Below are 15,837 nucleotides of genomic sequence, written 5' to 3' on the forward strand. Positions count from 1 at the left end.
CCAGGGATGGGGCATCCACAGCCTCCTTGGGCAACCTGATTTGGTGGTGGTGGGCATGGGGGGGGCTGCACTTTGTCCTGCATTCTGTTCCCCAGCACACTTCGCTTTTGTAGCCAAGGGGCTGGTTTTGGAGGTGAGGTGTGAAGTTGGCGGGTGCTATGATCTGTGTGTCCTTACATTGCAGGTAAGCTGTGTGGTCTCTGTAGCACTCTGTGACAATATAGGGCACAAGGAGAATTCAACGTGCTGGAGATTCAGGGATGATTCTTGCAGTCTTCATTACAAACATATTCTGTTCTTCCGTGGGATAAATTCTCACTATTCATATCATTGCTGATAGTGAGTTCAGCTACTGTCCCCTCTGCTTCAGGCACTTTGATGAAGCTATAGCTCATTACTTGTGTGTGTTAATAAAAGTTGCAAGGCTCTGAGTCCTTAAAACTCAGTACCCATTTGCTAACAGGTGGGCATGCAAGGGAGCAAGCAACTTCTCTGTGTTGCAGAGAGGTCATGAAAAACATAGTAGCACTGGAAACGTTCACATTGGAAATGTTCAACATCTTTCATTTTGCCTGCTCCAGTTTCTTCTGGGAGGACACTACAGACGTTGCTAGAGGACAACTTGGGCAGCCTGGGGTCCGTACTATCTGGGGCTCAGCTCTTGCATTTAGGACAGGAGGTGATGGCCTCAAGTTGCTGCAGAGGAGGGTTGGGTTGGATGTTAGGAGAAATCTCTAAAGAGTGCTCAGCACTGCACAGCTGCCCAGGGGTGGGGGGTCACCATCCTTGGGAGTGTTCAGAGCCGTGGGGATGTGGCACTGAGGGACGTGGGCAGTGGGCATGGGGGGGGTGGGCTGGGGGTGGATTGGGAATCCTGGAAGGCTTTTCCAACCTGAATGATTCTATGATTCTATGATCTTGGTGTTGCCCTCGACTGGTGCTTATGGCAGGACTCAGCTGCCCCTTGCTCGTGGCTGCCCCTGTCTGCCCATCCCAGTGAGATGCAGGGGGCTGGGTGGGCTCAGAGCCTTCGGTACTGCCTGGGTTAGGCCTGTCCGCTGGTGGGGAGACCACTTCTCCTGTAGGATGCCTGCTTCTGTGGGGCTCCGGATGCCCATAGGTATGGCTTTTTTGTCCAATGGAAAGCCGGGATCCTCAACCAGGCATTGAGTTCTGTGCACAGAGTATGTTTGCAAAAAGTAGATCAGAAATCTGTAGGCACAGTTTAGAAAGAGAAAGTCAAATATTTTTCTTAGGCTCACAAATGGCTGTAGGAAGCATAAAGAACGCATTGTTAGAACGTGTCGTCAGTGAAGACAATGCCTGGCTGAAGCGTGATCTTTAACAATGAGATAATTGTGATTTAATTGGCTCTAGCGATGCAAGGAGAGACAAGCGCGTGCCTCTGCTGTTCAAAAGCCTGGGGGAAGGGTTCTGCGGGGCTGCTGGGCGTCCTGGAGCCATCTCCATTGCTGCTGACCGTGTTCCCCAGGCTCCAAGTGAAACAGTCTATCTTTCTCTTGGTGGGATGCTCCTTTGAGCCAATCTCCCATACGGATATATGTCCATGTACGTACCCGTAACGAGTACAAAGTCCCCGTTCCCATCTCTCCAGCTCCATGTTGCAGCATTCAGGGGCAGGTTGGACTCCGGGCACTGTGGCTGTTCTGCCTCACAGGGCTCTGCTGATTCTTCCCCCCTCCCATGGAGATGCCAGCAGAAGGTTGGTGGCCTGCACGTGCCCTGTGTGCGTGGCATTGTGATGATGATGTGGTCAATGGGCATGGTAGCAACGGGTTGATGGTTGAACATGGTCATCCTAGAGGTCTCTTCCAACCTTAATGATCCTGTGATGGTTCTGGGGGCTGCTGGGCCAGCAGGCTGAGCCTTGTGAGGGAAGGCTGGAATTTAGGCCAAAAAATGAGAGGCTTCCTCCCGTTGTGTGCAATGGCAGAGACACCTCCAGAAGGAGCACTGGGGCTGCTGGAGTGCTGGGACCACCTTGGTTCCTTCTCGAGCTTGCTTTCATGTCCCACGATTAGATTGATAGGAAGTGATTATTACAGCCTTGTGTAGGATAGGTAACAACAGGTGCTGCTGTCCTGGATGTCATCACAGCTCGACGGGGTGCTGAGTGCCACGCTGTGCTCCTGTTCTGCACAGTGGTGTCACACCAGGGTGGTGTGGGCTGTCACACCAGTATGGTATGGGCTGTCAGACCAGGGCGGTGTCTGCAGGACACAACTAGAACAAAATGAGGGCAGGAAGGCACAGGTAGGTCGGGCTGCTGGTTCTCTGCTGATCCTTCTCTTGGGATCCTTCTCTTCATTCACTTCTCATCTCATTTTAAGCATTCCTTTTTCTCATTTTTGTGCCTCAGAGCGAGTGCTTTAAGGGAAGCAGGAGCACTGTAGCAGGGGGATTGTAAGGACACGAGCAGGAGCTTTGTGGTACAGGAATGGCATTTCTGGGAAGCCCCTGCAGTGTCCTTGGTCAGCATGGGCCTTGAGAACATGGCTGCATTCTCTCCCATCATGCTGTGGCCTTTCTACTTCCATATCCCTTACGTAGTTGGTATTTTAATTAAGTGAAAGTGCAGCTATAATATGCAGGAGGAATCACCTGTGATAAGCTGGACAGACTACAGAGATGCCAAAGAGCAGCCCGGTGCGAATGCAACAGGAGGCGATGCCTTTTACTAGCAGAGGGATAATTAGCATGGCCGTTAATTACAAATCCGTGCCAGCCAGTGCAGATTCCAAGCCTGCTCTTTTCCATGGCGTTGTTGACCGTAGCAGAGAAGGGCCCAGCACTTCCCCTCTGAGCACCTGTAGCTATGAGAAATGGTTATCCCCATGATCAACTTGTAAAAAGAGGTTTATGCAGGAAATCTGATAAAACCTGAGAAACAAGAATCTGCATTCCCAAGCCTGCTAAAAGACAAGGGTGGAGACAGCACCCAGAACTTCACGGGGGCGGCCGTGCGTGCTCCTGCCATGCCCACGCTGGTGTGACAGCAGACAGTGGAGCGGCTGATGCTGTGCTGGTTGCTGGAGCTCCGGAACGTCACGAAGGCTCTGTGCTGGAAGGTGATGCGTTTCCCTTTTCTTTCTGATTCTGTCTGCCTGACCGGCTGGCACAAAGCTCGTGCTGTGCTGCAGGTGTGGGAGGCCATCAGCAGCTGCCCCTGGGCTGTCCAGAGAGCTCCTGCTGCTTGCAGCTCCTCGGCACAGCGCAGTGAATGAAGTGCTGCATGCTGTGCCCCCACATTGCCCATTCAGTGGGGAAACATCCCATCTTCCCTCAGTCTCCTTGGAAGTTTTCTCTAGGAATGTTTCTCTCCCAAAGGCTGGAGGCTGTGCCAACCTGCAGCACACCTGGGCTTCCTTGCAGGAAGGTGGTAGGTGTGGGTTGGTGCCACGGCAGCAGACAGAGTGCATCGCAGGGCCTGGCTCTGTTACAGCAGGTTTAGGAGCTGTGGGTAGATGTGGTGGGTTGATGAGCTAAACTGGCAGAGTGAGCACATGCAGTGTTTGATGGCATGTGGCCGGTGGGCACGGTGTGGGTGGGCTGGGGCTGGACTTGTGGATCTCGGAAGTCTTTTCTCACCTCAGTGATTCTGTGATTTAAGCAAAGCACTTTGGGGGCGAGGGGCTAGAAAAGGCAGGGACAAAAAGTGCAAATACAGCACATTTAGTGAGAATGGTGAATATCTGCCAGCCTGAAAAGCCAATCAGGAGGACGTTTCCCACTCCCCGTGCCTACCTGTGCCACCTGCAGGAGCCCCGGTGCTCCCTGCTCCCTGCGGCTGGGCCCACCGTCACAAACACGAGCAAAGGGCAGCACGTGTGGTTGGTGGGTTTGGGGTGTCCCTCTGCTGAGGGAAAGGCCAAAAAAAAAGAGTAAAAATGTCAAAGCTCGCCACAGTTATCTCTGTTGTCATCCAGCGGGAAGGTTCTCGCTTGGTGTCTCGTTGCTGTGCTGCATATGGTTTTATTTAACCTTTTTGTTAATGATCTGGAAAACGAAACAAACAGCGAGCTAATTAAATGAAGAGATGCCGCTGAAGTGAGAAGTGTTGCCAAGCCAGCAAGGAGACAGAGAAGCAGGGGATAAACAACAACGTTGGGATCGCACGGCGGAGGGACGCAAAGGGCTCCGGGGGCAGTCTGGAAATCCACAGTGCTGTGAGGGAGGCAGGGGGGGAATGCCAGCAGAGAGCAGTGTGAGCCCGGCCGGGCTGAGCTGAGAACGTCTCGCAGCTAAAGAGCAGCGGCACGCAGTGAGGCCAAGGGCTGGTGGAGGGGGCCGGGCGGTGGCACAACGCTCACTGCTGTGCCAGAGATGGGGGGGATCCAGGGGTGTGGGCACAGAGGGGTACCTGGGGCAGGGAGTGTCTGCAGGAGGCTGAGGGGTGGTGGTAGGCTGCTCGCTGCTTCCCTGTGCTGTTCAGATGGAGCTGAGAACACTCTGTGGGAATGGGCGGTGAATTTGACGTGGAAAAAAATGTGAAAAAGTGGCGTCGCTCGTAAGCATCGCTCATTTCCCAGAGCAGGAGGAGAGGGAGAATTTCTGCTAAGAGGTAAACTTCTGCGGTGCTGATGTTCTTCCCATTAAGCGCGTTGTGAGATGAGGGATGTGTGTGCACTCAGAGATGTGTGCGGTACGAACGGGGAGGATGGGGGTCAGGGGGTCCCTGCAGGGCGTCAGCCCCGTGGGGCGTCCCCACAGCCCTGCGCAGCTCCCAGGCCTGCTGCTGTTCACCAGGAATCCCAAACCAGCCCTGCTGAGGTGTGACACAGAAGCACAAACCCACCCTGTGCTGTACACCAGCGTGTATGTATTTGTAGAGCAAACCATCACTGCTTGCAGTGGGTTTCTTGAGGCTCTCAGCCTCCTGCAGTAGCAAAACATTTCAGCTTCTCCGTCTGCGTGTCGCACACCTGGCCTGGGCTCCTCCAAGCCGACACACGACTGGTTTTAGTTCAGCTGTAGCTCTCACGTCTGCCATAAGCAGATGACCCCTGTCTTCTCCGTGAGCTGCATCAGATGCTGTGCTCACATCTTGCTGGAAGCATCAGTGTGTGTGCAGGCAGCAGGTGGGGGCTGCAGTGTGCCCCAGGGGCGGCGTGCTGCTGCAGGCTGCTACCGAAGGCTGTGCTCGGAGTGCGGGTGCCACCTCTCCTGGCGGAGGGGAGATGCGCTCCCATAAAACACTGAACAGCTTTTGTTTTTATGATATGACCACATGAATCCTGAAACCCCGAATCTGTTTCGTTTAATAGTGAGTCCCTCGTGGCTAATTCTGCATGCAGCGCACAAAGCAGCGTGACTATTCTGGGATGGGATCCCAGTGACAGCGGTGAGTCATCGGCCGCGGCAGCAGCGATGATACCAGGAGCTATTTATTGCTGCTCTCTGGGCTGCGAGTTCTGCTCAGCTCCGAGTTCAGCTGGAAATTATGTAATTATTCCTCCTGGATGGTTTTTCTGATTGGTTTGTAATTACAAAACATTCTCAGAACGCTTCTGTGTTTTAAAATTAAGACCTCGGAATGACTTAATGCAAGAACGAAGAGATGAAATCCTACTTGGCTTATGTATTGTTTTCCCTTATCAGTTAATCAGACAGCTTTCTGGATGCCACCGTACAAACTCCTCTGCTAAACAGTGTCGCACGCGATTCCCCGGTTCAGTCCGTTTATTAACAAAGATTTGGGGTAGAATCACGATAGAACCGAGCTGCTGCTGGGTTCCTCGACTGCCCTGGGCCAGGAGCTGCTCTGCTGCTGCTTCCCGCAATGAGCAGCGCCTGCAGGGTGGGGGCCAGCAGGAACCTGCCCAGAAAATGGGGAGGGGGCGGCTCAGCCCTCCGTGCTGAGCTCAGGTTTAGCTGCAAAGCCAGAGAGAGGGTATTTCTCTGATCTCATCTCTCTTCAGAAGGAGAAAGTAAGTTCTGTCCTTCTATTTATAATTCGTTCCTCGGAACTGCACTGTGAACTCAGCACAGGATTTCAGAAGTTACAGGAAGGACAAGTAAGCAAGGCTCTGGAAAGCTCTAAGCCAAATGTCACTGCTCCATTCCTTACGTAAGTCCATGAGTTTTACACCGGTCATACGTCATTCTATTGCAATCTTTATTCTCTGCTGCATTTTGACTTTTCTGTCTGACTTATCTCCCTTCCCTAGCATGAGAGTGGAGATCTAAGGATGGTTTAGCAGCTGATCTGGGAGGAGATGTGACCTGGGGATACAAAGGCGGTGGTGATGTGGGTCTGCCGGGGACGCCGTTCCTGGTGGATGGCAGTAAGACATGTGGTGGTCCTCCATGTCCCAGCCCCGTACCCAGCTGTGGGAGCGGCTCCTGTCCCCGCCACTGGGGCTGGGTGGCACTGGGAGGAGAAGGAGCGGACGTTCAGTGTAGGCAGCACTCAGTGTGTGTGCCCATACCGGCTCAGTGTGAGCAGGAGCTGCGTCTGGATGCTGTCCTGACAGTGCAGTGTGTTGGCAATACTGGGAAGGAGAAATGTGTGCTGAGAAAGCAGCTTCTAATGACTGCAAGTAGGGGACATCTCTTTGGACTCACAGTCATGGGATGCTGAAAACTCAGTGATGTCGGCTTGGTTGCTGCCAGCTTTGGCTCAATGTTAGAAGCTGCTCCTGGGTGGGCAGGAGCACCTGCTGGGGGGCTTTTCTTTTTTTTGTTCCATGAGTGTTTTTGGCATCATTGGAAGCAGCGTGAGCTCAGCTAAGCTGAATCACTTCTTCCTTGAACAGTCCTGTTTGGAAACTGGGCTTAGGCTGCCGGTGAGGGGGACATTCAGGCATCGCAGGGGGGTTGGAGCTGGCTGGGCTTTGAGGCCCCTTCCAACCCAACCGCTCTGTGGCTGCGGTGTCCCCAGGCCCAGCGTGGGTAGGCACACATGGAGGACATTGGAAGGAAGGAGATGCTGTGTCTGTGGTGCTGTGGATGCGTGGAAAGGCATCCTTGAAAGCCTAGAGGAGGAGTATTAGCGGAATGGAGAGGCAGCTGCGAGGGAAGTTCTGAAGTGGGTGTGTATCGAACGTCCTAGTTTTGCTGCGATCACAAAAGGCTGCCTGCTGCTTTTTCATCTGTAAAGACTGCAAATTGTTTGGAGTGGGTCTGGGAGAACACGCTGACCCCTTTTGCTTTGCTGCAGTGACACTGCACAGCGCTTCCAGAACTGTGCTGTGGAGATCTCCACCTCCTGCAGGTGTCCCAGCCGGCAGAGCAAGCCCTGCTAACGAGCCCGGCTGATGGCTGCTGCCGTATTTCACATTCAGTGCAGACTGAAGGTGTTACGGGGTGGATTCTGACCAAAAAAAATAACTCTGTTCTCAGGAGGAACCACAGAAAATTGCCGAAGCTGTAACAAAAGCATTACCTTCAGTCAGGTTTGACGTTGGTGTAACAGCACAGGGTAGGGTAAGTCACGTGCTGAACAACAAACCTGCATGCTAAGGTAGCCTGGCGGTGCCCTGTAAGCAAATCCGTGCCATGGGGAGAAGCTGTGCAGCCCCCCCCAGCAGGAGCCCTGCATGGTGCAGGGGAAGCACAGCAGCCCCACATCTCTGAGCCACGTAACCGCCTTCACGTGGCTGCGTGGTCTCTTCTGTTATTAAAAAAGAAAAGGGAAAGCTCTCATGGGCATGAATGAGGATTTATGTAATAGGTTTCAGTGGTTCCATCAAAGCCATTGTACTCTGTCTTGTGAATATCTATTTAATCAGTGGTTTAAAAAGAGCTCTTATTTGTGCTAAGTGATTCCCCTTTCTTAGGCTGCAGTGAGAATTTCAGGCTCTTGTGATGAGTGAGGACAGCTCCTCCGGGCCTGAGTGCTGCCGCTCAGCAGTCTTTGTGCCAGGGGGGTTCCAGCACTCAGAGAGGCCTTTGGGTGGTGCTCGGAGAGCCTGGGAAGGGGCACTGCCTGCACGGTACCTCTGTGATGAGCTGCTGTGCTTAATTAACTGCTTTGTTGAATTGAAGTGAAAGGATAAGAGTCATTCTGGCTTTGCTTGTGCTGCTGCTGGTATGAGCGTAAAGGTAGGCAGCAGTGCAGAGGTTGCAGTGTGCAGCTGGTTAGTAGCACGGGAAGTTGGCATTGTTAGACGAAGCCGTGGAGAGCCGTTCTTGCAGCATCTCAGTGTTTCTTACAGCAGTGGGCTGACAGCCTGAGCGTGCTCTGGAAGGTGTTGGAGCCATGACGAGCAGGCTGTGTTCCTGCAAATGCCAGCAATAAATCCCTGCTCTGACGTCGGGTGCCGTGCAGAAGGTCTCAGCGTGACACACGCTGCTGTCTGCTCCGTCTCTGTAGCTGTGCATGCTGGGCAGCCTCCCTTGACCATTTAAAGTAGCAGAAGATGAGAACCACGGCGTGTTTAGAGGTGGCTCTGCTAGGAGCAGAAGGGTCTGACACGTCCGTTTGTTCCCCGCCGCATCTCCCAGCACCCTGCTATCTCGCTCGCCCTTCACATGACTTGCCACCAGGCCCTCCGTATCTGCCTGCTATCTGATGTTCCCGGTCAGATGCTCCGCGTGCTGACGCCGGGTTATTAATACCACCGCTGCCATTTGCTCTGGCTGGCCGCTCCGAGGGGATACCCGCGACTTCCTCCCACCCGCTGCCTGTGATCTTCATCTTTCCCAGACGCTCCCTGGGGCTGGCAGGCGGCTGCTCGCCCCGTGACTGATTGCTTTCCTGGCCACCGTCCAGCTCCGGGCGCATAAACACGCTCAGAGGAAGGCTCAGTGCTGGCAGGTCCCTTACTCGGAGGGAGAAACAAACCCCATTTCTGCTGCAGTTCACCAAAAGAGCAATAAGGGCAGATTTTCAGAAATGGGCTGGGAAGGACAGGTGCCCGGCTGGCGTTCCAGCAGGCCGCTCATTTCAGCCCCTCGCTTCCATTTAAAATACACAGCTAACAGCAATCCGCCACCTGCAGATGTTCTGCTGCTGCATGGAGGGTGCTGCCTGCCTGCATTGCCTGCCTGCATTGCCTGCCTGCATTGCCTGCCTGCATTGCCTGCCTTCTGCCTGCCTGCATTGCCTGCCTATTGCCTGCCTGCATTGCCTGCCTGCATTGCCTGCCTGCTGCCTGCCTCCCTTTCTTGCCCAGACTTCAGCACTCATTCCAGATGTTTTCTCTCCTATGTTCTATCAGTGAAGCCAAACCATTCTTTTTCTCCATTGCAGTAACTCATCTGTGCTGACTATCTTCTGGTTTTGCACACAGTTTCTCAGTTTCTTTCTAGATGGGCCCATTCTTGACCCTGATTACTTCCACCAACTTGTCCTCCTTTAGCTCAGTACAACCCTTCCTGTGTGCAGTAAATTCTCAGGATACCTACATTCTATTAGCTAAAGAATGAAGCGTTTATGAAGATGACTTGAGCCTGAAGCACAATCAGATACAGTGGTTTTGTGCCATGCCTACACCTTTATGCTTACTCACACTGAAAACTTCACCTCCTGTATTATTAGATGACAATTGGAGGTAGCAAGCACTATTTTTTTCCTGATCCCCCAGTATTTATGGCTGTGTTGCTGCACTGTTTGCCACTACTGGCCTTGATGCCTTATAGCTGCATCCAGTATCTCCAACATGCAGGACCTATTTTCCTCCCACATCTGTTTCTCTGAGCAGCACAGCCCTGTGATTTGAAGTGACTCCGGAATAGTGTCTCCAGCAAGTAATTGTCAGCATGAGGCAGGGCTTCAAAGGGATCGCTAATTAAGATCAAAACAAACCCTGCAGCAGGTCTGGGGAAGATTTGCATGTCCAGAGAAAGTGACAGTGCTACTAAGTGATATTTGAGGTGCCAGCAGTGTGCTATTGCTTTCACAGCAGAACAACTCCATGCCAGGGGGCTTTGTGGATCTGAGCAGGTGCAGCTGGAGGCAGCGTGGGGTTGCAGTTGGCTCTACTGGTGATCCAGCTTGCCCATCCAGCGTCACAGAACTATGGGGTCATTCAGGTTGGAGAAGACCTCCATGATCACTGAGTCCAACCCTCAACCCATCCCAACCATGCCCACTAACCATGTCCTTGCTGGAGTGTATGACTTCAAGCACAGATTTCCCTTTTGTACCCTTCAGTTGGTCTCTTTTCCCCCTTTTCAAGCATCCTGAGGAAGGGGCAGTGCATTCCAAAGCCACAGGCTTTGCACGGTGTGTTTTGCTGTTGCTGGAAGAGAACAGGAGTGCATGTGACTGGGAGATGTGAAGCAAGTAAAATCTTGCTGAAATGTAACCAACCAGATTAATTATATTTGGGAGGGTTGAGCTTCCAGAGGATTTAATCTGGATACCACCTTAGAGCATTTTATTGTCTTTTTGCTGGCAAGAACGCGGGCACCAATTATAGAAATAAATCAAAAAAACAGGTCAAATAATTATTTTATGAGCCAAATGAAGAGGGTGGGTGCATCTCTTAATGCCGGAGTGCTTTTGGGGAGAAAGAGAAAAGCCCTTCAAGAGTAACGTTGCTTCCTGTGCAAGGAGTGGCCGTGCGCACACCTGTGGTGCACACACGCACGTGGTATGCACACACACACACCTGGTGTGTACACCCGTTGTGTGCGCACACATCTGTGTTTCCAAGCTGTGGCAGTGGCAGCAGGGGTGTACCTTCTGTGTGGGACTACGGCTTGTGTTCTGTGTTCTGCAGGGATTAACAGCAACAGAGATGATAAAGCAGCCCAGGATGTGCGTTTGGAGGAATAACAACTGGGTTTTGAAATTCAGGATTTCTTCTCCGGGGCACTTTACCAACCACATGGCATTAACTTGTTACAGGATAATGTCAAGCAACTTATCTGCACTAAACATGAAAAGGATTAGGGCTCTTGGAGGCTCTGTGCTAGAAGAAAGCCCAGGCTCCTTTCTGCCTCCCTCGTGTGCTTCTCAGTGGCTGTCACGGCCCAGCAGGGGCTGCAGTGCTGGGCACACCATGGGGCAGCACTGCAGGACGCACAGCTCTGTGCCTGCACAGCCTGCAGGCCTGGGCTATGAAGCACCAGTGGTTTAAGTCCTTTCTGCATGAAGGATCTGTTGGAGAAACCAGCAAGCTGCTGTGATAGTGGGAAACAGGTGCAGAAAATTAGATAGCGGTGAGAAGCAGTTGTGCTCATGCAGATTTCAACGTAACAAAGTGTGTCTTTCTTGTTGCAAGTGGTTTTTAGAATCTGGCTGAATGGCTCGGTGAGGAACGGGGCGGTACGGATCACAAGAGGGACTTTGGGAATAGCAGAGTGCCCAAACTCCGTGAGGTCCCGGCTCCGGGAGCACAGCTGTGCCGTGCTGCTGCAGCTGCAGCCCTTGTGTTGTGCATGGAAGAGTGGAAACATGGAAGTGCCAAATGTGGACAAGAATCACAGAATCATACAATGGCCTGGATTGAAAAGGACCACAATGCTCATCTCGTCCCAACCCCCCACTATGTGCAGGGTCGCCAACCAGCAGCCCAGGCTGCCCAGAGCCACATCCAGCCTGGCCTTGAATGCCTGCAGGGATGGGGCATCCACAGCCTCCTCGGGCAAACCACAGCACCCTGCCTGGCTCAGCAGGCTTAAGCACCACGGTCTTCGTGTTTTGTATGATGGATCTGGTTTGCACTGACTACTTGTGGAACCATGAGGGTTGGTAAAGAGCATTACCATCACCTCATTCAACTGCCAAGTGACTCAGACTCATCTTTGCTGTCAGACTGCAGAAGGTGGGCAGCCGGGGTTGCTGTCAGTCATTTTGTTTGTTTTCCAGATGTATGCATGAAGCCAGGCTGTGCTAAGCGTGATTCCTCCTGGCACGTCGTTGCCCGTTCCCTCCATTCACCTGCACTGCAATGAAGTCTTTTGCAGGTGCCCTTTGGGTGTGCAGGCAGCGAGCTGCAGCTAACTCCTGCCACCTGCTGCCCTGCTCTGCCCCGCATCCCCTCTGCTCTGCTTCTTAAGGACTGCAGCGGGAGGAGGAGAGGGGCTGCTCTCCCCGAGCCCTGCTGGCGAAGTCTGGAATATCTGCGTCATCAGAGTTAATTTTCTCAATAGTGATGGATTAATTAGCAGCCTGTGGTTGTAGATACGGCAGTTACAGAGCTGAGTTTCTTCTTGTGGCTGGAAATAAAGTGTACTCAGGCTGTTGTTGGTAGAAGAGCAGATAACAAAGAGGAGAAGGATGTAATAGAGCCATTACCGGGTTCAAGCACTGAGCAGTTGGGTGAGTGGATGCTACAGAGCAGCACGGTGAGTGCAGGGATCCCCCTCCACACACACTGCGTCACGCCAGTGCCCTGCCTTTGGATTTCCAAGGAAGGAATCCATGTCTGTGCTGGAAATTAGCATTTTTAATTGCATTAGTTGAATGCACGTGCTCCTGCAGCTCTTAATTCTGGAAGAACCGTGTGCGGGACCAATTGGTGTGGGAGCACCTGTGGCTGTGAGGACTGGACAAGTGCTGGGAACCCCATCTTTGGCTTTTCCTCCCCAGTAAGTCGGTTCTGGAGCCGTCAGAAACACCTCCTGCCCCTTGAGCACAGAGGGATAAATGCATCAGCCAAGTTGCAAACAGCCACATGCAGCGTATGATACCAATATCTCATCACTTGCTCCTTAAGTCATCAGTTGGTAATGCCAAAGGTGCTTGGTGTGGCTGAGCAGCGGAGCAGAGAACAACGGGTCTGTCTGTTGCTGCTTTCTGAGGGGTGTCACCTGCCGGAGTGCCCAGGGTGACCTCAGCCACAAGCAGCAAAGCTGAGAAACCACAAGGAAGTGGGTGTAGAAAGGAAACGGTGACAGACAGCCTGAGCTCTCTTTTGCAAACCTCCGTTTTGCAGCACAGCTGTTTGACGTTGGCTCAGCTGACTTCTCGGGCTGGCTGAGATGTGAAACGTGGTTGGATGCCTGCTCCTCACAAACCCGGTGGGGTTCCAAAACCTTTCTCCAAAAGCGGAGGAGGGCGGTGTGGCACTGCCGGTGTGCTCAGGCTTTTCCAATGTGAATGATTCTGTGGTTCTGTGAGCTGAAGGCTGGTTGTTGGCAAGCATGTGTGATGCAGTCTGTGCTTTGTTTGCAGCTTCGATGTGGAAAATGGCCCTTCCCCCGGCCGCAGCCCGCTGGACCCGCAGGCCAGCTCCTCCTCAGGGCTGGTGCTGCACACCACCTTCCCTGGGCACAGCCAGCGCCGGGAGTCCTTCCTCTACCGCTCAGACAGCGACTACGACTTGTCGCCAAAGACGATGTCCAGGAACTCCTCTCTCCCAAGCGAACAGTAAGCACAAACTCAGCTCACGTCATGTGTGACAGTAGCAGAGGCTGAGGGCTCTGCACGTCTTCCTGTAATCCCCCGAAGGAGGTGCCTGTGGGCACCACCCACATTTCACAGCCCAGCAGACGTGGTCTGCCCACTCGTGACTTCCTCATCCCCTTCCCATCCTGCAGATGCTCACTTTTTCTCCCTAATCTAGTAGAAGAGCTTTCATAGCCAGGAGGTGAAATACAAGAGGACCCCAGTGCCACTGGGAGCTGGTGCCTGGGGAGCAAAGCAGTGGGCAGAGCTGGGCCATGCTCAGCACAGTGCTGCAGCACTGCGTGCCCACGGTGCCCTCCATGCTTGCTTTTCACTGCATGCTCTCAGTGCCTGGTTAACATCCCCTCTGTTCTCCAGTAGGTAGCACGCCTACCCCTGTTTAGAGCACTGCACTTCTCCGTCCTGTTTTCCATCGTGAGTCATTCACTAGAACAGAGTGAAAATTACAGCACAGAGGTTGGTTTGAGAGGATCCGTACCCCTCGGAGCACAGAGCCTCCATGAGTGCCCTGGATTTGCAGCCCTTTATTTTAAAAGGCACAGTTTAAAGTTCAAAGTGACCATTACACTATTAAGAAGTGCTCTTAGCCAAAAAAGCATAGCTGCTGTAAAAGCCCTACCAGTTTTTTCCATGAAGCAGAAACCTGAATCTCAATGGGAGGTGTGGTGGATTCCCACTGGGGGGAGCAGAACATCCCTCCTGCCCCACCACCCGGAGCCCAGGCTTCTTGTGTGAGTGCTTTGTGCAGTGTTGCCAGGACATCCTTCCCAGTGCTGGCGACTCTGTCCTTCCCTCAGAACTTCTGCTCAAATCTTCCACGATGGAGACATGCAGTGTTTGGATAACGTGAAGCACGGTGACACAGAAGCCAGGAAATTCAGAGCTGCCCTTTACCCAGGCTGGGATGGGTTTTTCCACCGCAGTGTGAGCGCCCTGCCCTGGCTCTGAGTTTCCTGGCCGTCCCTGCTCTGTGCCAGCAGTGCCCACAGCCATCCCCGTGCGCTGCCCCCATCCATGGCCATGCGGGGCATCCATCTGTGTAGTGATGGGGGTGCTGTCCTTCCACCCGGCCACGGTGACTTACAGCCACGTTCTCCATTCCCCCCCCAGGCACGGAGATGACCTGATCGTCACGCCTTTCGCACAGGTGAGTTGGGAGCTTGCTGCCTCTTGCACGGGGCTGGCTTGGAAAGGTTTGCCTTGAGAAGCGCTCACAAATCCCTTCTGCTTGCCTCAGGTGCTGGCCAGCTTGCGGAGCGTGAGGAACAACTTCACGCTGCTCACCAATTTGCACGGGACGGCCAACAAGTAAGCGGGGAGCCAGGGGGAGCGGGCGGCGATGGGCAGCGGGGCGCGGGGCCGGCGCTGTGCCGGCTTCGGCCGCATGGGGGCGCCAAAGCGCAGCCGCCCGCCTGAGCGCGCCGCGGGGTCCCCTCTGCATCGCTTCGTGGCCATCCAACTCGCAGCGAACATCATCGCTTTCTGCCCCGCCGTGTCCCCAGAAGGGCTGTCCCACCGAGCGCAGCACCCCGGGGACACCGCGGTGCCCACTGTGGCCCTGCGCTCTCCGTGCACCCGGCGTCTTCTTGGGCACGGAGCTTTCCTCCCGTTGATTGCTGTTTGCAAGATGTGATGGGAAATGAATCGCCACGTTCCGAGATGGAAGTTAATAGAAAAACAGATGGCTGAAATAATGGATCCTTTCCTTGTTATTTCTTTTTTTTTTTTCCGCTTTGCTTTTTTTGAATCGCCTGAGTATTTTGGCAATTCCTAATGAGGAGTCTGGATGTGGGGCCGGAAGGAAGCGAGGGCGTAACCTGTCGGGCGCAGAGGCATCTCGCAGTGTCCTCCTGAAAACATTCCCAGATCTGTTTGAGGCACGCAGCCATTTGCCCAGCCAAAGTCAAAGTCATCAGATGTTGGAACCATTACACGCCCCGTGTCCAAGTCCGTGGCCGAATGTACATCCAGGCTGCGGAGCTTCCCACGTGGTCTCCAAGCAGCCCTGCCGGGTTACGCCGTGCTGCCAGCTCATGGTTTTATCATATGTCTCATGATATGCAGCATTCGTCTTCAGATTCTGCTCTGGGGATCACGGGAACCTCTGCTCTTCCTTAACCCTTCCTCTCCTTTCTCCCTCCTCCGCCCCCGCTGTTCCAAGAAAGGAGAAGAGGATGCTGCCCCACGTACTGACAGAAGTGCTGGAACGTATGAATCTGAAGGGCTGGAAAAACACAATGAAAAAAACAATAACTTTTTTTTTTTTTTGGACGGTAACATCAGAGCTTTTTTCAGACAACTTCCTGAGTGGAAAAGAGGAGAGTGGGATTAATGGCTTCTGAGAGGCCGAGTTTGGCAGGTGTGGAGCAGGACGCGGTCACAAGGATCCGGCATCGGCTCCCTGTGACACCCACGGGCTGCGGTGTCCCAGCGGGGACAGCGGTGAGGGGACGTGGATCAATGGCGGTTCACTGCCCACTCCATCACAGCTGTAGAAACCGGGATGGGCACGGCTG

The 15,837-nt window shown here is 53.4% G+C and overlaps 1 protein-coding gene across 4 annotated transcripts in view; it reads left to right on the forward strand.

Moving 5' to 3' along the window:
* PDE4B (phosphodiesterase 4B) overlaps nt 1-15,837 on the forward strand; it is a 144,029-nt gene that overhangs the window by 84,842 nt on the left and 43,350 nt on the right. For all 4 annotated transcript variants that reach the window (XM_015291029.4, XM_046944521.1, XM_015291030.4 and 1 more), the window contains 3 exons: nt 13,088-13,282; nt 14,432-14,468; nt 14,559-14,629. In XM_015291029.4, the coding sequence (XP_015146515.2) occupies nt 13,088-13,282; nt 14,432-14,468; nt 14,559-14,629 (303 nt within the window). The remainder of the gene's footprint in view (nt 1-13,087; nt 13,283-14,431; nt 14,469-14,558; nt 14,630-15,837) is intronic.

Source organism: Gallus gallus, chromosome 8 (genome assembly GCF_016699485.2).
Source record: "Gallus gallus isolate bGalGal1 chromosome 8, bGalGal1.mat.broiler.GRCg7b, whole genome shotgun sequence".
NCBI classification, from domain to species: domain Eukaryota; kingdom Metazoa; phylum Chordata; class Aves; order Galliformes; family Phasianidae; genus Gallus; species Gallus gallus.